Source organism: Oncorhynchus keta, chromosome 34 (assembly GCF_023373465.1).
Source record: "Oncorhynchus keta strain PuntledgeMale-10-30-2019 chromosome 34, Oket_V2, whole genome shotgun sequence".
NCBI classification, from domain to species: domain Eukaryota; kingdom Metazoa; phylum Chordata; class Actinopteri; order Salmoniformes; family Salmonidae; genus Oncorhynchus; species Oncorhynchus keta.
In genome coordinates, this window is record NC_068454.1 from 20493127 (window position 1) to 20516420 (window position 23294).

Here is a 23294-nt window from a genome sequence, read left to right on the forward strand (position 1 = left end):
CTTCTTCACAACAGTATCTCGGACCTGCCTGGTGTCTTCCTTGTTCTTCATGATGCTCTCTGCGCTTTTAACAGACCTCTGAGACTATCACAGTGCAGGTGCATTTATACGGAGACTTGATTACACACAGGTGGATTGTATTTATCATCATTAGTCATTTAGGTCAACATTGGATCATTCAGAGATCCTCACTGAACTTCTGGAGAGAGTTTGCTGCACTGAAAGTAAAGGGGCTGAATAATTTTGCACGCCCAATTTTTCAGTTTTTGATTTGTTAAAAAAGTTTGAAATATCCAATAAATGTCGTTCCACTTCATGATTGTGTCCGACTTGTTGTTGATTCTTCACAAAAAAATACAGTTTTATATCTTTATGTTTGAAGCCTGAAATGTGGCAAAAGGTTGCAAAGTTCAAGGGGGCCGAATACTTTCGCAAGGCACTGTAGTATTAAAACACTTGAGTGTCTCTCTTGATCCTAGGTCCTGGCAGAGTTGTACAGACTCAGGACAACTGAGCTTTGGATGAATATGCCGATTTAAAGAGTCCGTAATTTGCTTTCAAATGATCATGATCTTTTCCTCAAAGAAGTTCATGAATTTATTACAGCTGAAGTGAAAGCCATCCTCTCTTGGGGAATGCTGCTTTTTAGTTAGCTTTGCGACAGTATCAAAAATACATTTGGGATTGTTCTTATTTTCCTCAATTAAATTGGAAAAATAGGATGATCGAACAGCAGTGAGGGCTCTTCGATACTGCACGGTACTGTCTTTCTAAACTAGTCGGAAGACTTCCAGTTTGGTGTGGCACCATTTCCGTTCCAATTTTCTGGAAGCTTGCTTCAGAGCTCGGGTATTTTCTGTATACCAGGGAGCTAGTTTCTTATGACAAATGTTTTTCGTTTTTAGGGGTGCAACTGCATCTAGGGTATTGCACAAGGTTAAATTGAGTTCCTCAGTTAGGTGGTTAATTTTGTCCTCTGACATCCTTGGGTAGGCAGAGGGAGTCTGGAAGGGCATCAAGGAATCTTTGTGTTGTCTGACTTTTGATGCTCCTTAGTTAGTTGGGGTCTGAGCAGATTATCTGTTGCGATTGCAAACGTAATAAAATGGTGGTCCGATAGTCCAGGATTATGAGGAAAAACATTAAGAGCCACAACATTTATTTCATGGTACAAAACCAGGTCCAGAGAATGACTGGGACAGTGAGTAGGTCCAGAGACATGTTGGACAAAAACCCACTGAGTCGATGATGGCTCCGAAAGCCTTTTGGAGTGGGTCTGTGGACTTTTCCATGTGAATATTAAATTCCCCAAAACTTTGAACTCTGCTATGACGAAGACGTCTTTTTTTTGTAAATTGAAATTTGCTATCGTAAATGTTAGCAACACCTCCGCCTTTGCGGGATATGGTCACTAGTGTAACCAGGAGGTGAGGCCTCATTTAACACAGTAAATTCATCAGGCTTAAGCCATGTTTCAGTCAGGCCAATCACATCAAGATTATGATCAGTGATTCGTTCATTGACTATAACTGCCTTTGAAGTGAGGGATCTAACATTAAGTAGCCCTATTTTGAGATGAGGTATCACGATCTCTTTCAATAATGACAGGAATGGAGGTCTTTATTCCAGTGAGATTGCTAGAGCAAACACTGCCATGTTTAGTTTTTCCCAACCTAAATTGAGGCACAGACATGGTCTCAATGGGGATAGCTGAGCTGACTACACTCACTGTGCTAGTGGCAGACTCCACTAAGCTGGCAGGCTGGCTAACAGCCTGCTGCCTGGCCTGCACCCTATTTCATTGTAGAGCTTGAGGAGTTAGAGCCCTGTTTGTTGGTAGATAATTAAGATGAGAGCACCCCTCCAGCTCGGATGGAGTCAGTCACTCCTCAGCAGGCCAGGCTTGGTCCTGTTTGTGGGTGAGTCCCAATTATCTAAAAATTCTATCTTTTGGGAGGGGCAGAAATCAGTTTTCAACCAGCGATTGAGTTGTGAGATTCTGCTGTAGAGCTCATCACTCCCCCTAACTGGGAGGGGGCCAGAGACAATTACTCGATGCCAACATCTTTCGAGCTGATTTACACGCTGAAGCTGTTGTGCTTGGTGACCTCTGACTGTTTCATCCTAACATCGTTGGTGCCGACGTGGATAACAATATCCCTATACTCTCTACACTCGCCAGTTTTAGCCTTAGCCAGCAGCATCTTCAGATTAGCCTTAACGTCGGTAGCCCTGCCCCCTGGTAATCAGCATATGATCGCTAGATGATTCATTTTAAGTCTAATACTGCGGGTAATGGAGCCGCATATGACTAGGGTTTTCAATTTGTCAGAGCTAATGGTGGGAAGCTTCGGCGTCTCAGACCCTGTAACGGGAGGAGTAGAGACCAGAGAAAAATCAAATCAAATTTTATTTGTCACATATACAGAGAAGGCTCGGCCTCAGACTCCGACTCGCTGCTTAATGGGGAAAACCGGTTGAAAGTTTGTCGGATGGATGAGCGACACCGGTTGAGCATTCCTACAGCATTTTCCTCCAGAAGCCATGAGAACGCTGTCCGGCTGCGGGGACCGTGCAAGGGGATTTATACTAACGTTACTATCTGTACTTACTGGTGGCACAGACGCCGTTTCATCCTTTCCTACACTGAACTGTCCCTTGCCTAATGATTGCGTCTGAAGCTGGGCTTGCAGCACAGCTATCCTCGCCGTAAGGTGATCGTTCTCCTGTATATTATGAGTACAGTGACTGCAGTTAGAAGGCATCATGTTAATGTTACTACTTAGCTTCGGTTGTTGGAGGTCCTGACGAACCACGTCCTGATAAATCGTCCGGAGTGAAAAAGTTGAATGAAAAAAAAAAGTTGAGTGAGGGAAAAACTAAAAATATAAACGGTAATTAAAAAGTAAAAACCGTAAAGTTGTCAGGTAGCAAAGTGAGGTTGGCAACAAAACGCACAGCAACACGTAAACAGCTCTGAAAGTTGTGACATCACATTTCAACTTATTTTGTATTGAGGCAGTTGTAGTGGTTACTACACTTCCCAACTGGAAACATATGCTCGCTCCTGAACAACAACTCCAAAAAGTGAAGAGAAAATGGGGGGGGATGCGTACATGGCGGGAGGGAGGGGGAGGGCTCGGGCGCCAGCGGTAGGTAGGCCTTGAAGTAGTCCCTGTGGTGACAGAGCCCTGAGATGGCAAAGGCCAGAAATAGGCTCTGCTAATGAAGTAATGAAAGTCAGCCCGAGAGATGTGATAGCAGCCAGCCAGGCAGGCAGGGCTGCAGAACTAAGCAGGAAATGAGGAGCAGGCTTACTGAGGAACAGTAATCTGACTCTACCTTTACCTCTCTCTCTCTCCCTAGCAGAGACTGGGGGAACAGATATACTGCAGTGTGATAGGGGAGGTAGAGAACCCAAGCTGAGCCTGCCCCACTTACCTGGTACAGAGGAGATAAAAGAGTGCACATAATCATTAGAGAATGATGGAGGAAGAAGGGGCAGAAGCTCCACATTGCTTCCTAACTTTAAACTTTCTCCCTAATTGAGCACGAAGGAAGAAAGAATAACCATTATTTAACTTCAGAGTTATAATTACCATTTTGAAGGACAAATGAACTATTTTAGATAAGGTATTGAGTCCAAATAGACATTTCATGCTATTCCTCTACTTTTTAATCTCCCTTTTATCTCCCTCATAAATTATAGGGTGTAGTCAAGTCCCTGGACTCCCTGCGTTTAGTAGGGCACAACGTTGTGGTACGCTGAGATAGAAATATATCAGGCCAGACATGCCTCTCTAACATGTAGAGGAAGCAATCATATCTATTACCGTCCTCAACGTGACACAGGTGCTTAGATTTCCTCCCTAGAGCAGGACTGGTTTCTATATATTCTAGCTATATTAGTCTCTATAAAGGACCTCCGGTGGGTCTTTGGGAGAAAGATGACCTATGATTTCCCCACCCACCTCAGAGCAGCCTTAACCTGCGACTTTGTGAGGTCATTAATTAGCATCTTCACTTTTAGGCAGAGAAAAGCTATAATCCGGTCTGTAGTGTGTGTGTGTGTTACCTGACCCCTCCATTCACCAAATCCTGAGCGTCACTCTCAAACGGATACAGCTTCCAGGTCACCATTCATGCAGAAAGTAACAGGCTCTGCTCTCCACACACATTACTCTTTCATCTCTCTCCCTTTATTTTTCTTTCGCTCTCTCTGACGCAGTAGCTTTTAACAGGACATGGCTTATAGCTCTCATAAAACTAGTTACAGGCATCTAAGTGACAAGCCTTTTCCACACCCTGTCAGTGTACTCCTCACAAATCCTGTTTCCCTCCTCTCCATTCCCTTGTTCCCTTCATGTCATACTTGTACCACTGCAGTTGTACAAGCGAGTGGAGAAGGCCTGCTGAACACATGGGCCAATGGGTTTGCGGGGTGTGCGTGTGTGTTTACAGATCTGATGGCCACATCTCTAGTTGTGGTGTGAGTGATACTACAGAGGGTATACAAACAAAGGAGATGTAGAACCCACTACAACAAGAAACTGTACTAGGCTCTCCTTATGGGGGCATTACAATTTCCAGAGAGTTGGGTGAAAGGCTCACAAGAGTGACACTGTGTACGATCTCTGTCATAACCTCACCTGATGGTTCCAAAGAAAAGTTCACCCCCCCCAAAATATATTACACATCAAACCTTGTTACTTTTGCCAAGCCCATCAAGAAAGACCCTGATTGGCTAACCACTGCTCCATTCACAGCTATTTTTGTCTGTTGGCAAGGATACTCACATACACACAGTGCTTTTAACAGTGTTTTCAACTTATATATTTAACACACTTTGACATACATTATTACATTGTGCATGTTCATTTACACAGTATTCAACATGTCCTCTTGGTTCACATCTTGCTGCTATGCCACCATGTCCATGTCAGTTATCATTTAGTTCACTTGAATATTTTCTCGTCATTGATGTAAGGGCTTAGTTATCTAATGTTGATGGGGCATATTAACCTGTTTTAAGGATACTCCTGAATCAAATCAAAAGTTTGTCACATGCGCCGAATACAAAAGGTGTAGACCTTACAGTGAAAATGCTTACTTACAGGCTCTAACCAATAGTGCAAAAAGGGTATTAGATAAACAATAAGTAAAGAAATAAAACAGTAAAAAGACAGGCTATATACAGTAGCGAGGCTATAAAAGTAGCGAGGATACATACAGACTGGTTAGTCAGGCTGATTGAGGTAGTATGTACATGTAGATATGGTTAAAGTAACTAGATATGGTTAAAGTGATCACTATGATCAATAATAGTTTTTCTTAAGTGTACCTTTAACAGAGCTGACATTCAAGTGCCTTCACCCTATTGCTTACCCCTATCAAGTTGTTTCAGATCTACACAATTGCCTAGGGAGGAGGGTTTACGGTTTCTTCTGGACAAGGCATAACTGTACTGGCCCAATTAGCACATGCCCTAGAGATATCCCTTACTGGGACAGTGGTTAAGGTGTTTGTCATTGGTGCTAGTGGCCTGGGTTTGCGACCCACTTGGGGAATCCCCCTACGCTCACATTCTTAGCAATATAGACTGCTCAAAAAAATAAAGCGAACACTTAAACAACACAATGTAACTCCAATTCAATCACACTTCTGTGAAATCAAACTGTCCACTTAGGAAGCAACACTGATTGACAATACATTTCACATGCTGTTGTGCAAATGGAATAGAGAACAGGTGGAAATAGGCTATTAGCAAGACACCCCCAATAAAGGAGTGGTTCTGCAGGTGGTGACCACAGACCACTTCTCAGTTCCTATGCTTCCTGGCTGATGTTCTGGTCACTTTGGAATGCTGGCGGTGCTTTCACTCTAGTGGTAGCATGAGACGGAGTCTACAACCCACACAAGTGGCTCAGGTAGTGCAGCTCATCCAGCATGGCACATCAATGCGAGCTGTGGCAAGAAGTTTTGCTGTGTCTGTCAGCGTAGTGTCCAGAGCATGGAGGCGCTACCAGGAGACAGGCCAGTACATCAGGAGATGTGGAGGAGGCTGTAGGAGGGCAACAACCCAGCAGCAGGATCGCTACCTCCCCCTTTGTGCAAGGAGGAGCACTGCCAGAGCCCTGCAAAATGACCTCCAGCAGGCCACAAATGTGCATGTGTCTGCTCAAATGGTCAGAAACAGACTCCATGGGGGTGGTATGAGGGCCCGATGTCCACAGGTGGGGGTTGTGCTTACAGCCCAACACCGTGCAGGACGTTTGGCATTTGTCAGAGAACACCAAGATTGGCAAATTCGCCACTGGCGCCCTGTGTTCTTCACAGATGAAAGCAGGTTCACACTGAGCACATGTGACAGAGTCTGGAGACACTGTGTAGAACGTTCTGCTGCCTGCAACATCCTCCAGCATGACCGGTTTGGAGGTGGGTCAGTCACGGTGTGGGGTGGAATTTCTTTGGGAGGCCGCACAGCCATCCATGTGCTCGCCAGAGGTAGCCTGACTGCCATTAGGTACCGAGATGACCTCTTCAGACCCCTTGTGAGACCATATGCTGGTGCGGTTGGCCCTGGGTTCCTCCTAATGCAAGACAATGCTCGACCGCATGTGGCTGGAGTGTGTCAGCAGTTCCTGCAAGAGGAAGGCATTGATGCTATGGACTGGCCCGCCCGTTCCCCAGACCTGAATTCAATTGAGCACATCTGGGACATCATGTCTCGCTCCATCCACCAACGCCACGTTGCACCACAGACTGTCCAGAAGTTGGCGGATGCTTTAGTCCAGGTCTGGGAGGAGATCCCTCAGGAGACCATCCACCTCATCAGGAGCATGCCCAGGCGTTGTAGGGAGGTCATACAGGCACGTGGAGGCCACACACACTACTGAGCCTCATTTTGACTTGTTTTAAAGGACATTACATCAAAGTTATATCAGCCTGTAGTGTGGTTTTTCATTTTAATGTTGAGTGTGACTCCAAATCCAGACCTCCATAGGTTGATAAATTTGATTTGCATTGATAATTTTTTTGTGATTTTGTTGTCAGCACATTCAACTATGTAAAGAAAAAAGTATTTAATAATAATAATATTTAATTCATTCAGATCTAGGATGTGTTATTTCTAGGATGTGTTATTATTGTTCCCTTTATTTTTTTGAGCAGTGTATGTTAATGTCATTAGGTTTGAGGTAGTAGTGTTGCTTCTGATAGAATCATGGTCCGAGGTAGTAGTGTTGCTTCTGATAGAATCATGGTCCGAGGTAGTAGTGTTGCTTCTGATAGAATCATGGTCCGAGGTAGCAGTGTTGCTTCTGATAGAATCATGGTGCGAGGTAGCAGTGTTGCTTCTGATAGAATCATGGTCCGAGGTAGTAGTGTTGCTTCTGATAGAAACATACCCAGAACATGGTTGCCATATTCTCAGGAATGTGTATATTTACAGTAGAATGTCTGTACTCTCACATTTGTGAGTGGTGGGTCGGGCCGGAGGTGTGTGTGTGTGTGAGAGAGAGAGCAGCACGCATGCATGTTGTGAAAACTTATTACCAGTTGACAGTGACGGATTTAGACATAGGCGAAATGGGCAGTCGCCCAGGGCGGCATCTTCCGACGAGCGGCATGGGGCGCCCTCACAAAAAAAACTCTAATATATGTATATATATATTCGGAAAGGTTACTTTTGCGTGGTCGGTTTTCTATCACTCCTTTGATATCATGTCACTGTTTGGGAATGCGGGTCAATTAACCTTGTCGGAGTGGGCTCGCTGGGAAGGTCTGCCACTCAGAAGTACGAGATGGGGAGGGGGCAGGTTGACCTCAGGTCTCCCAACTGGAAGCCCGAGGTAGGGGCGAGAATCTATCAAATAGCACACCTCTAACTTTGTACAGTACTAAAGCAATAAGTTGTGCAATATAGTTTGTGTGTTTATTGTTTGAAGTGCAGTAGTGTAATAATCAGGTTCTCTTCTCTATAAGTGTGTTATTCGATTTGTGTGATAAGATTTGTGCAATTTAGTTTTATTTGTGTGGTTTTTGTTAGCAATAGGGTAATAGTGTAATCATTTATTACTACAATTTGTTTCCATTTGTCTTTGCTTATTTTTGTATATATTTTTATATAGTTTTAAATGTTTAGATTATTTGTGTTGTTCCAAATGTCTGAATAAAAATTACAGTTAGTTCAGAATTTGAAGGGGGGGGGCACCCAGGGAGCCATACAAGCTAGAACAGCCACTGCCAGTTGTATGGAAGGCTATTTAGATTGTCATTATGGAGACGCCAATTTCCAACTCTTTAAACATAAAACATTAATATGCTAAAACTGATGCACATCAAGAAATAATGGAGACAAAGCACTGGAAAAATACTTTGGGCACACTAGATGAAAATCGGCCGTAGTTGGTTTAAAGTGCAGTCTAATGTTTAATGCTGAAAGAAAACGGTATCAAGCGAAGTGCTTATGCATGCTTAGCTCTTGGATATTGGGGAATTTTGAAATGGAGGTTATGGAACTTCCTCATGTGGCTCTTTTTATGGAGAAAGTCCTCAATGAAACTGACAGTAGGCAAAATCTGAGGAATGATACATTTGCCTCTGTCGGTCATCAAGTAGCCAATTAATGTATATGCCATTGTCGGCTACCATTTGATACAATAAATATGAAATGACTATATCACTGGAGTCATTGCAAATCAATTTTTGCAATGAAACTTCAGTTTATTGTTGTTGTAGCCTTGTGTTATTATGCAATTATTAATGGACATGTTTGGTAAATTAAATTGGAAATTATCAAAGCTCTATTGCATTTGTTAGAATGCATTAGATTGACGGTAATAGCAGTCAGATTGTGCTACAGGTAAAACAAATTCTAAAATTTAAACATTGGCTGTTGACAAGCATATTCAGTTCATATACATATTATTAATATTTATTTCAGTCATTGAAATGACCCCATCCTCAAGTAGCCTATTCCAGCAGGCTATTGGGAAACAAACACTTCTTACCTCTTAATCGCCTCGTTATTCATGTTGAATAAATTAGTCAGTTAATTTGAACTAAGCAAGCTGTTAAATTGTTCAGTTTTCATCATGCCTATGTAGCCGATGTGAAATGGCTAGCTAGTTAGCGGTGGTGCGCGCTAGTGGCGTTTCAATCGGTGACGTCACTCGCTCTGAGACCTTGAAGTAGTGGTTCCCCTTGCTCTGCAAGGGCCGCAGCTTTTGTGGAGCGATGGGTAACGGTGCTTCGAGGGTGACTGTTGACGTGTGCAGAGCGTAAAGTCTATACTGTTACACCTACATCTTGTCTAGGCTAACTGAAATGAGATGTAGGCCTTGTTTAACCAAGTTTTCCTTGCTCAGAGATTGAGATCCTCTGTCCAACTCTCCTGTCAGATGTATCTACAGTTATGCACATGCGCAAAGGGGATTTATTTACAATTATAAACCTGGTTCGAGCCCTGAATGCTGACTGGTTGAAAGATGTGGTATATCAGACCATATACCATGGGTATGATTAAACATAACTTTTTACTGTTCTAATTACGTTGGTCACCATTTTATAATAGCAATAAGGTACCCCAGGGGTTTGTGATATATGGCCATTATACCACGACTAACAGCTGTATCCAGGCACTCCACGTTGCATCATGCATAAGAACAGCCCTTAGCTGTGCTATATTAGCCATATACCATACCCCCTTGTGCAAATGATCTGGTGAGGTTAATAAGGGCGAATTCTCTTCTCTTGCCACATATTCAAATTCCTTTGTTATGTCATGTCATAGCTTGCAATAATTATAATTTTGAAACCCAAATTTAGCTTTAAACCCAAGTTACTATTATATTCCTTCTTATTGGTCTCGATAACTCTATTGGAAAAAGGGTTTATTGTGTAAATATGGCAACGCCTCTTTGATGTGAAAAAATTCATAAATTGTCTAGTTCAGACCTTTTGGGACGGTTTTGAATGGTCATTGGGCTAGACATTTTAACTTAACCTGGCAACCCTGCTTGAGGAGACAAGTGACATTTGAATTAAGTTACTAACACAAAAATAAATCTAAAGCCCAAGAAAAACACTCCACTGGCAAGCTATTTTGAGGACCCTGGTCGCAAGAGTGCAAAAAGAAACAGCTGTTACAAATGCTGCATATAATCACTTGCAACAAAGTTGCACAACGTTGTTTCGACTATGCCACAATGGGGAACATGTCCATGAATCTCAAACATTTTATACATTTCTAAATAAACACTTAACTCCTTATCTATGCCAGTACAATGAATTAAATGTAACGTTTTAAAGTGTATGAAGTTTCCAATTAGCTTAATGTTGATTCACAGTAGCCTAAGGGTGCAACACTAGTCATTGAAGAGCTTATCTAATTAGATAACTTTTGAAATGTTTAGCGCTTAAAATGTTGTTCTATTGTCGATGGACCACAGTAATGCCCTTGAATAAAACGTGGAACATGATACCAAAGATTTACACAATTACAACAAACAAATGGGATTAATATCAATATGCATATAGAGCGCACGTAGACTATATTTAGGTAGGCAACAAGCCTGCGTAACGACGACAAACAGCCACCGTCGAGCACAGGGCAAATCCTCTTCATTCTGAGCTGTTTAGGAGCCACCAGCGAAGAAATGCACCCAGTAAAAACTCACCTCAGTAGATGGACTGCGTTCAGAAAATGGTAAACTGCCTCTCCTGGGCCCACAGGGTAGTCTACTTTATATATCCAACGCGACCAAAATAGATCGATTTTTTTTACCGTTAGACACTCCGCTGTTTCTCAGCCTTGGTATGGAGTGTGATGTATGAAGCGACTGAGCCAGTTTCACCGCCGGGCAAGAGGGGAGGTGTAGACAGTCAATATGGCCGTCGAACTTTACCGTGCGACGCGAGGCGTGGTTGAGCCGGGGGCATAACGTGTGCCGCGAAATTCAGACACGCTCCCTTCAAAATGAGTTGAGAGAGGAATACACGTACCCGATTAGCCACCAATCACCCCATTAACACACACACAAACGTAAATATAACAAAAGAGTCAACTTCAAAATATCCTACAATAACCTGAAGGTAACCCATAGAAAGATGGACTAGACTACAGCCAATATAAAATATTTCTGAAAAAAGTAATTATTTTATACAGGTTAAGTGTTGAGATCAGTATATCATTTCAAGGTAGTGTTGTTTCTTTGAATATATTTTTTTCAGGGGCTAAAATGTCATTATCTTTTATATTTTTATTTAAGGTCTAATTAAATATAGCCTTCATTTTGTGAGTTACATAATCCACATACTGTAGTTTACAGACTAGACCAGTTCCAGGCATGACATATGACTGACTTCCAAGATTTGCTTGTGAGGATGACACTTCAGAAACATAAGACCTACCAATTTATTCACTGACATATTGCTTTCTTCTATGAGTACTGTACTGCATTACCAGCTTGTGTGAGCAGAAAATTTGACTCACTGATTATGAACATCCTAATCATGACAACATATGACTGCAATTTGTTGTGACACCTGTGGTTCCTAAACCTGTCTTCTCTATGGACCTAGGCCAACTCATACTTTTCTAAGAATATAATAAGCCTACATTTCATGCACTTGATCAAACATGTCCCGGTTTACACACACTTTCTTCTCCTACAGTCGTGGTCAAAATGTTTGAGAATGTGGAAATTAATATTTGTGTTAAAGTTTGCTGCTTCAGTGTCTTTAGAAATGTTTGTCAGATGTTACTATGGAATACTGAAGTATAATTACAAGTATTTCACAAGTGTCAAAGGCTTTTATTGACAATTACATGAAGTTGATGCAAAGAGTCAATATTTGCAGTGTTCACCCTTCTTTTTCAAGACCTCTGCAATCCACCCTGGCATGCTGTCAATTAACTTCTGGGCCACATCCTGACTGATGGCAGCCCATTCTTGCATAATTCTATTTTTATACTGTTATTTTACCAGGTAGGTTGACTGAGAACACATTCTCATTTACAGCAATGACCTGGGCAATAGTTACAGGGGATGAATGAGCCAATTGTAAGCTGGGGATGATTAGGTGACCGTGATGTCATGAGGGACAGCTTGGGAATTTAGCCAGGACACCAGGGTTAACACCCCTCTTACAATAAGTGCCATGGGATCTTTAATGACCTCAGAGAGTCAGGACACCCATTTAACAACCTATCCAAAAGACAGCACCCTACGCAGGGCAATATCCCCAATCACTGCCCTAGGTTTTTTATTTTTAGACGAGGTAAGAGTGCCTCCAACTGTCCCTCCAACACTACTTCCAGCAGTATCTGGTTTCCCATCCAGGGACTGACCAGGACCAACCCTGCTTAGCTTCAGAAGCAAGCCAACAGTGAGATGCATAGTGGTAAGCTAATCAATGCTTCAAGATTGTCAGAATTTGTGGGGTTTTGTTTGTCCATCCTCCTCTTGAGGATTGACCACAAGTTCTCAATGGGATTAAGGTCTGGGGAGTTTCCTGGCCATGGAACCAAAATATCGATGTTTTGTTCCCCGAGACACTTAGTTATCACTTTTGCCTTATGGCAAGGTGCTCCATCATGCTGGAAAAGGCATTGTTCGTCACCAAACTGTTCCTTGATGGTTGGGAGAAGTTTCTCTCGGAGGATGTGTTGGTACCATTCTTTATTCATGGCTGTGTTCTTAGGCAAAATTGTGAGTGAGCCCACTCCCTTGGCGGAGAAGCAGCCCCACACATGAATTGTCTCAGGATGCTTTACTGTTGGCATGACACAGGACTGGAGGTGAGGGCCCTCGGAGTGTGGTGTCAGGAAAATAACCTCACACTCAACGTCAACAAAACTAAGGAGATGATTGTGGACTTCAGGAAACAGCAGAGGGAGCACTCTCCTATCCACATTGATGGGACAGTAGTGGAGAGGGTAGTAAGTTTTAAGTTCCTCGGCATACACATCACAGACAAATTGAATTGGTCCACCCACACAGACAGCGTTGTGAAGAAGGCGCAGCAGCACCTCTTCAACCTCAGGAGGCTGAAGAAATTTGGCTTGTCACCAAAAGCACTCAAACTTCTACAGATGCACAATCGAGAGCATCCTGTCGGGCTGTATCACCGCCTGGTACAGCAACTGCTCCGCCCACAACCGTAAGGCTCTCCAGAGGGTAGTGAGGTCTGCACAACGCATCACCGGGGGCAAACTACCTGCCCTCCAGGACACCTACACCACCCGATGTCACAGGAAGGCCATAAAGATCATCAAGGACAACAACCACCCGAGCCACTGCCTGTTCACCCCACTATCATCCAGAAGGCGAGGTCAGTACAGGTGCATCAAAGCAGGGACCGAGAGACTGAAAAACAGCTTCTATCTCAAGGCCATCAGACTGTTAAACAGCCTCCACTAACATTGAGTCGCTGCTGCCAACACACTGACTCAACTCCAGCCACTTTAATAATGGGAATTGATGGATAATATATCACTAGCCACTTTAAACAATGCTACTTAATGTAATGTTTACATACCCTACATTACTCATCTCATATGTATATGTATATACTGTACTCTGTATCATCTACTGCATCTTTATGTAATACATGTATCACTAGCCACTTTAAACTATGCCACTTTTTTTACATACCCTACATTACTCATCTCATATGTATATACTGTACTCGATACCATCTACTGCATCTTGCCTATGCCGTTCTGTACCATCACTCATTCATATATCTTTATGTACATATTCTTTATCCCTTTACACTTGTGTGTATAAGGTAGTAGTTTTGGAATTGTTAGGTTAAATTTCTCATTGGTTATTACTGCATTGTCGGAACTAGAAGCACAAGCATTTCGCTACACTCGCATTAACATCTGCTAACCATTTGTATGTGACAGATACATTTGATTTGATTTGACACAGGACTGATGGTAGCGCCACAAACAATCAGAAAGGGGATTCATCAGATGAAATGATTTTACCTCAGTCCTCAGCAGTCCAATCCCTGTACCTTTTGCAGAATATCAGTCTGTTCCTCATGTTTTTCCTGGAGAGAAGTGGCTTCTTTGCTGCCCTTCTTGACACCAGGCCATCCTCGAAAAGTCTTCGCCTCACTGTGCACGCAGATGCACTCACACCTGCCTGCTGCCATTCCTGCGCAAGCTCTGTACTGGTGGTGCCCCGATCCCGCAGCTGAATCAATTTTAGGAGACGGTCGTGACGCTTGCTGGACTTTTTTGGGCGCCCTGAAGCCTTCTTCACAACAATTGAACCTCTCTTCTTGATGTTCTTGATTTTCTGATAAATGGTTGATATAGATGCAATCTTACTTCAGCAATATCCTTGCCTGTGAAGCCCTTTTTGCGCAAAGCAATTATTACGGCATGCGTTTCCTTGCAGGTAGCCACGGTTGACAGAGGAAGAACAATGATTCCAAGCACCGCCCTCCTTTTGAAGCTTCCAGTCTGTTATTCGAACTCAATCAGCATGACAGAGTGATCTCCAGCCTTGTCCTCATCAACACTCACACCTGTGTTAATGAGAGAATCACTGACATGAAGTTAGCTGGTCCTTTTGTGACAGGGCTGATTCAGTTCAGGGATTCAGTTCATTTGCATGGCAAAGGGGGACTTTGCAATTAATCTGATCACTCTTCATAACATTGTGGACTATATGCAAATTGGCATCATACAAACTGAGGCAGCAGACTTTGTGAAAATTAATATTTGTGTCATTCTCAAAACCTTTGGCCACGACTGTAGTCACACATTCTCACATGTAGGCTACACATTCTCATTATTACTTAGTCACTGTTCTCTGACTGTCCCTCACGTTACCACCACATCGTAACTGCCCCCATGCTGTGTTGATGAGTCATACCTAGCCTACCTACTGATGTGGTTACTTCACACTCCATTACCAACGCCTTATGAGGTGACATTTCTTGATTTGGCTTTATATATTTTTATTTCTGCACTGTTTGACATCATACTGCATTGCGGTGCTTATTTTAGAAATTGGAAGGTGCTGGAACAAGTGAACCGTGGATGGGGTACCTGGGGGTGTTGCCTGGGGGCCTCTGAGGTAGTGGAACACATGAAAACAAATCACCTTTATAATAAAGCATTGCATGCATTATCATCGCTTTTGCTACTGGCGTAGAGCAGTAGAGCTGAGGTGCTTGCAGAAGTTGCACACATGGGGAAACATTTTTGTAGCCTAAGGTCTGTGAGAAATGTGGCTTTTATAAACGCATTTCATGCAATTCTACGTCATTTTAGATGACTGAAGACTTTAGCAGAAATATTTGAAAACCTCACATGATCGAAATGAGAGGCTACATTGATACTGACAAACTGACAATCTGAGATCAATAAATCCATATTCAATCTATTGTAACAGAATTCCTCTTCTTCAGAGGAGTAGCAAGGATCAGACCAATGTGCAGCGTGGTAAGTGTCCATAATGATATATTTAATAAATCAACAGAATACTGAACAAAATAACAAAAGTACAAACAACCAAAACAGTCCCGTATGGTGAAAACACTAACACAGGATACAACCTGTGACGTAGTGTTCCTATGAGTGACAGAACACTGAGCCAATCACGGCGCAACGCTCCATATTTTCTGCTGGCTTGCCCCACCACCACCACAGAAAGCACTGAGCTAGGCTGAAACACCTGCATTTTGGAGCTGCCTTACTCAAGAAAACATAAAAAAGACCCCGTTTGTACAGTATGCGGCTTTATTAACTCAATTATATATTTTTTACATTGTTTACAAACTGATGACACATATTAATGCCACAATAACATAGAAAACAAGAAATCACCCCCCAAAAAACAAAAACAAATGTGGGGCTCAAAGCAGATGGGGGATCTGCCCCATCTGTCCTAAATAACGGGTCGCCACTCTGTATGAAGACAAAGATTGTACAATATGAGGAAATTAGTCCTAAACAACCTTTCCAGTTTCACTGACTCACCCAATGATGGGCAGCTCACTCACCGGCGATGGCCTATGCACTCCTGCCAAAAGCTTTTCACTCAATAGGCCTATTTGGGAGTTGATAACTTGTAAGGTACAGACAGATTAGTCTTCTCTTTTTAGCAGGACCCACTTGCTTTCCAACCTGTGTTTTCCCACGATTGTATTTGAAATATTACAAAAGGCCTGTATTGGCTGCATGCTATTCACTGACAGATTTGAGTGTTCCCGACTGTAGGCATGGCTTGTGATTGGCCTACAAACAATCCACAGCTACATCTTTTTTTTTTAAAGAATGAACCACTGGCTAAATTATAGGCCTACTCCTGGTGTAGTATTCAGAATTATATATTTTTTTCTGAACAGACAACAGTAATTCTATAACTTTGGCAAATGTATTTATATTTATCAGGGATGCTGCACCACCTCCAGCACCCTTGCCGCGGCTATGATTCCATAAGGAAATAAATGATGAAGTGCAAAGCTGGAGAGATGAGAGTTGCAGGCTCATGTCTATTAGAGCAGAGAGAGATCATAGAAAGTGAATCTTGTTTGAATTATGTGAGAAATACAGGCATGCTTGTCTCCCTCGCCACAGTATTGGGCTAAAATGTTGCGCAAACCATAAACCCGGACCAGCCTTAACACTTGAATCAATTCCTAGAATCTCACATTGCGTTTTTCAGGGGGCAGCCAGGATAAATACAGAGAAGTGAATTTGAATTAACTCTCAATTGCTTTTATTAGTCTTTTTACATTGCAAATAATTTGGCATGCTAGGAGAGGTACGCGATTCTAGCAAATGTTTTCGTAACAAAACAATCCAAAACTGCGAGGTGCCTGATCCTGTTCTGGCAGGATCTAGCTCAAATTAAGTCCTGTAATGCATTTTTAGGAGCTAGTAACATAAGCATTTCGCAGCACCCACTATAACATCTGCTAAACTCTTTACGTGATCAATAAACTTTGATTTCACTCTTTAAGCCTGTGCTATGTCTCTGACTCATTTAGTCTGCATTAACACAGGGAATGTGTTTTTCACCCATAGGTCTTTTGAACAATCAGACCAGCTCTGGAAAAGATCTGATGTGATTGTTCAAAAGACAAATTAGTAGGCAAAATATCAGAATTGGGCTGCCTGTGTAAATGCAGCCAGACTAGCTCAGTTTATCACTTGGCACTAGTCTACCTTGACGTCACCGCTGTAAGGCTGAATACTGACTGTAAAGCCATTATCACCATCTAGTGGGCAAATGTTCTCATATATATATAACCGGCTGCCCATCTCTTGTTTTGTCAGTCACTCAATTAGCCAGATCAGCTTACAAGTCCTAAGGGACACTGACCTCCAGGGGGGACTTTTGATTTTGTTAGTCACTCTCACTCAGATATCATTAACATGGCATAAGTCTTGGAAATGTGTAGAATTGCAGGAGATTTGCTATAAAACTGCAAAAATTCCTCTCTGCCCTATTGCAAAATAAGTAGAATTGCATGCAATGTGTTACAAAATGGCAAAAATGTTCACCCCATGGCAAAATGTCTATAACTGAAGAAAACAGAAACATTTTCTCTACACCCCAGAGCGGAATGTGTAGAATTGCAGGAAATGTACTTTAAATTGTTCTCTCTGCTGTCAAGAGGCGGGCATCTACATTTGTTTGCCTGCTTGGTGGCTGGGCCCCACAACCAAATCTTGCTTAGGCCACCAAAAGGCTAGAGCTGGCTCTTACAGCGAGGTTATTAATTATGTGGCGAGTCTGATTCCATTTCAATCTTGTGGATGCCACAACAATTCATGGAATGTTCTTAGCCATTGGTTTTAGCAGAGCTTGGGGGTATCCTTGCCCCCCAGAAGCAAATTGTACGCTCTGCACCTTGTGACATTTTATTGGTAAAGACCTATACAGTAGCCTACATCTACCCAATATACTTCTATGATGATGAATTCTATGTATTGTTGCATGTATAAGACAACTATAATATTGTATCTTGTATAATAACAAGACATCAATGTATATCTGTCATTTTCAGACATCTGAGCTGCAGTTCCTGTTAAAGTCTCTAGGGTTTATACAGTATTGTGACATTGGGGATGGTGAAGGGGATTATGATCTAACTCTAATCTGTCCCTGAGTTTTGATTAACTCTCCTCCCCCATCCTTACTTTCACCCAGTCTTCTAATTAACCCATCCTCTCCCATCCTTACTTCCACCCAGTCTTCTAATTAACCCATCCTCTCCTCCCCCATCCTTACTTCCACCCAGTCTTCTAATTAACCCATCCTCCCCCATCCTTACTTCCACCCAGTCTTCTAATTAACCCATCCTCTCCCATCCTTACTTCCACCCAGTCTTCTAATTAACCCATCCTCTCCTCCCCCATCCTTACTTCCACCCAGTCTTCTAATTAACCCATCCTCTCCTCCCCCATCCTTACTTCCACCCAGTCTTCTAATTAACCCATCCTCTCCTCCCCCATCCTAACTTCCACCCAGTCTTCTAATTAACCCATCCTCCCCTCCCCCATCCTTACTTCCACCCAGTCTTCTAATTAACCCATCCTCTCCCATCCTTACTTCCACCCAGTCTTCTAATTAACCCATCCTCTCCTCCCCATCCTAACTTCCACCCAGTCTTCTAATTAACCCATCCTCTCCTCCCCATCCTTACTTCCACCCAGTCTTCTAATTAAACCATTGTCTCCTCCCCTATTCCTCCTTCATCCCTACCACCCCCACCTCCATTCACCCAGTAGGTATAAAGCTGCCCCTAGACACTGATCTCTGGTCAATTTATCAGTTTCCACTAATTAAGGTTGGGATTAGAGGGTAGGCTGATCCTAGATCTGTGCCTAAGGGCAACTATCGGAAGTCTAATGCTAATGCCGAGTCTTACTGTAGCCTATACATTGACCTGAGGGTTCATTGTTAATTTAAACTTAAACCAAGGCTGCATGAGTGAGTTTAACAAGTCTATGGTTAAGTCAACTGAGTGCTTTGTGATGGGATTAATTGAAATACTACAGTAAATTGCTGAAATGGTCAGTGGCTGGTTAAGAGTATTATGAGACCTTGGGGCGGAGACCAGTGTGGGGGAATAAATCAAGATCTATAAGCCTATTGAAGACAGGAAACATATTAAAGAGATGAGGGGCAAGAGCCAAACTGCTCCAACCAGAATATTTTGTTCGATAAATAGCATTCTCGGGGGGTGACAGAAGGCAGTAGTCTGGTGATGTTTGTTCGATTTCAATCTGTTTATGTAACAATGCACCACATTACACACATTTCTATAGGCCAGGGATGGGCAACTAGATTTTTAAAAAATCACTTGACTGTTGCCGGCAGCTACTGTAGCCTATGCATTGATACTTGGTCGAGCCTAAACAATGCCTGAATGAACGGTTCCACTTTATTTTACAAAAATAACCAGGTTAAGAAATGCAAAATAATGAATCTACTTAAACATATCAATTCATCTACTTTATTTTTTTAAATTACATTTTAGAGTGCTTGTTGGAGGCAACCAGTATTAGAAATAAACCATGGAGTCTAGGATTTTAAATTAATTAGTAACCTACCACTCGCACAGTGCTGCTCAAGACACACAAGCACAGGCCCACACACACACACACACACAAATCCTGGTTTGGGTTACATTGTTCTGTGTAATTTCTCCCCTCCTGTCCTACGAGCAATTCCGAGGGAGCCAGGAGTAATCCATTTAGGACAGCAAGTAAGGTAAAGGTTTTGCACTCCACTCTAGCCTGGTACATTTCTACACTCCTGAGCTGCTTCTCATTATTGATTGGCTATACTTGAGGGTATTTTACATTGGCGTCGTGGCAACATGTCAGTTGCGTCTGCATTAAGACCGTTTTTTACACGTTTGCACGGTTTGTTACGATGCCGAACGTAATGTGATGTTCCGTTTCACGCAGCATCTAGGATTTTAAAATCACCGTATCTGACCCAGGCCTCTGGCGATAATACAGCGCTACTGAGCATCTGTGTACAGCCACCAAGATAGGAAAAATATATGTCTACAACGTTATTACTTAGTGTTCAACACTAGCCATAAACCTCAACATATTTCCCCCTAAAAGAGAAATGTAACAACTATTATCGCATGCCGACTTAGAATCGGGTGCATTGTTTTGCGCAGTTTAAGTCGACATGCGATAATAGTTCTTACATTTCTCTTCGAGGGAAATATGTTGGGGTTTATGGCTAGTGTTGAACACTAAAAGCAGCTTTTATGTGTTGCAATGGTGTGGACATACCCAACAAACAGAATGGTGTGGGCTTATACTGCTCATTAATATCATTCATGCAAGTAGAGCGATGATTGGCCAGCTCAGCCAATGAGCCAACATGACATCATGTTCTATGAGGAAATAGCAGAAAAGAGGGTAGCTGCAGCCACATATGACAGCCAGAGACTGGGTGCATCGAAAGAAATGGGGGTTTCAAAAAAAGTAGGTGTATCGAAAGCACATGTAATTGGTCAGATTTTCTGTCAGTTCTTGCCAGCTAGTGCAGAGATTCATGGAAACATGACTGTGTAGAAAGGCACATCGAAATGAACTTGAGGACGTTTGGGAAACTCAAAATGGTGTCATGAAATCACTCAGGGTGTGGAAAAACATTTGTTATAAACATTTTAAATGTATCACATTTCATTGCATTTGTGTAGGTTACGGTGCGCAATGTCATTATTCAACTTGTCGAATTAGGCTATCCTGGTGGCAGATCTTCATGTCTTGTCACAATTGCTTTCATACACCCACTTCTTTAGACATGCCCACTACTCCGAGAACAGTGCGGGACGCAGCTACCTTTACTTTGAAATAGTTCGCGTTTGATGAAAGGGCCTGTTTGAGGTGGGTGTTTTTTTCTCCAATGTATGCTTTGGTCACAAATACAAGTCAACAACATTATTTGGGTATGAGTTAACACAATATTAACTTTTACAAGTTATATTTTCACTGGACTGTTAGTTTAAAACAGCCAGAGTTGTTTCTGAACAACAGCTCAAATTTCCTCAGATCAAGTTTATCTGTAATGGGATGGCCTTGAACACAGCCACAAATGACTGTACATCTAGAAGGGTGGTGATTACTGGGTTTAGAAGCCCTTATCTTGCCTATAAGGCCATCCTGAAGAACAAACCAAAGTGCAGTGACATTTCTTTTACATTCAAAGTGCCAGACAATATGGTGCCGACAGAAAGGGTCGCCCTGTTTCTAGCCAACTTTCAGTATTTTGTTTGTTTTATTTCTTACATTATTTACTCATCTCCAACTCAATCATCAAGTTTGCTGGTGAGACAACAGCGGTAGGCCTGATTACCAACAATGACGAGACAGCCTACAGGGAGAAGGTGAGGGCCCTGGTGGAGTGGTGCCAGGAAAATAACCACTCCTAAGTCAGCAAAACGAAGGAGCCGATTGTGGACTTCAGGAGACAGCAGAGAGAACACGCTCCATCCACAGCGACGGGGCCACAGTGGAGAGGGTGATAAGCTTCAAGTTCCTCAGTGTGCACATCACTGACAACCTGACATGATCCATCCACACAGACAGTGTGGTAAATAAGGCGCAACAGTGTCTGTCTTGACCTCTAAGGCCATCAAACTTCTACAGATGCACCATTGATAGAATCCTGTCAGGCTGTGGGCAATTGCACTGTCCGCAACCGCAGGGCTCTCCAGAGGGTGGTGTGATCATCCCAACGCATTACCGGGGGCACACTGCCTGTCAACCAGGACATCTACAGCACCCAGTGTCACAGGAAGGCCAAGAAGATTATCAAGGACCTCTGCCACCCGAGCCATGGCCTGTTCACACCGTTACCATTTAGAAGGCATAGGCAGTACAGGTGCATCAAAGCAGGAACAGAGAGACTGAAAAACAGCTTCTATCTCCAGGCCATCAGACTGTTAAATAGTCACCACAAGCCGGTCACCGCCCAGGAACCTACCCTAAACTTAGTCACTGTCACTAGCCGGTAATCCAATCTCTACTCGCCCCTGCATATTAGAGATTGCTGCCCTACGTACATAGTCATTGAACACCGGTCACTTTAATTATGTTTATATACTGTTTTACCAGCTTCATAATCTTGTCAAGGCTCATCCTACACCTCTTCTATTCATATACTGTCCATACACATTATACACACTGAGTGTACAAACATTATGACCAACTTCCTAATATTGAGTTGCACCCCCATTTTCCCTCAGAACAGCCTCAATTGGACTCTACAAGGTGTTGAAAGCGATCCACAGGGATACTGGCCCATGTTGATTCCAATATTTCCACAGTTGTGTCAAGTTGGCTGGTAGTGGATCTCTACTCCGAATAGCTTGTTACATCTCATCACAGAGATGCTCAATTGGATTGAGATCTGGTGACTGGGCAGGCCACTGCAGTAAACTGAATTGGCATTTGTGGAACCATTCCTGGACAATCCTAGCCTTGTGGCATGGGTATTATCCTGATAAAAAAAACTATTTGCAGGTGGATACACTGCTTCCATGAAGGAATGCATCTGATTGGCAATGACATTCAGATATCCTGTGACATTCAAACATTGATCTACTTTTATCAAGGGGCCCAATGTGTGCCATGAAAACTCACCCCACACCTTCATCACCACCGGCCTGAAATTTTGACTGGATGCATGTACTCATGTGGTTTTCTCCATACCCTAGGTATTTGGGCACCAATGTTGTACTCGACTGTGAGTTGAATAACTGTGCCCGTCTGTTGTGTTGCACAATTCGTGTCAGCTTCCATTGTCCTCTCTCATTAATGACCCGTTTGCGACCACTGGCCTGCACTTGGCTGGATGTCCGTTGGGTAGGGGACCATTCTTCATACACACTGAAAACTATTGAGTGTGGAAAAACCCAGCAGCATTGCAGTTATTGACACAAACCGATGCACCTACTACCATACCCTGTTCAAAAGCACTTAAATCTTCTGTCTTGTCCATTCACCCTCTGAATGGGACATATACACAATCCGTATCTCAAGGCTTAAAAATCTTTCTATAACCTGTCTCCTCCCCTTCATCTACACTGATCGAAGTGGATTTAACAGGTGACATCAATAAGGGATCATAGCTTTCACCTGGATTCACCTGGTCAGTCTATGTCATGGAAAGAGCAGGTGTTCCTAATGTTTTGTGCACTCAGTGTGTGTGTGTATATATATATATATATATATATATATATATATATATATTCCGGACTCTGATGTTGCTCGTTCTAACATTTCT

At 42.7% G+C, this 23294-nt stretch overlaps 1 protein-coding gene across 6 annotated transcripts in view; it reads right to left on the reverse strand.

Moving 5' to 3' along the window:
* Nucleotides 1-23071, reverse strand: part of LOC118366807 (radixin) — a 69045-nt gene extending 45974 nt beyond the window's left edge. Inside the window, exon 1 of one of the 6 annotated variants that reach the window (XM_052493370.1) lies at nt 22652-23071. In XM_052493370.1, the coding sequence (XP_052349330.1) occupies nt 22652-22664 (13 nt within the window). In that variant the 5' untranslated portion in view covers nt 22665-23071. Of the gene's footprint in view, nt 1-10679; nt 10909-22651 lie in introns of those variants that run through there. The other 5 variants (XM_035749499.2, XM_052493371.1, XM_035749501.2 and 2 more) reach the window with 5 other exon arrangements.
* Nucleotides 23072-23294: the final 223 nt, after the last annotated feature.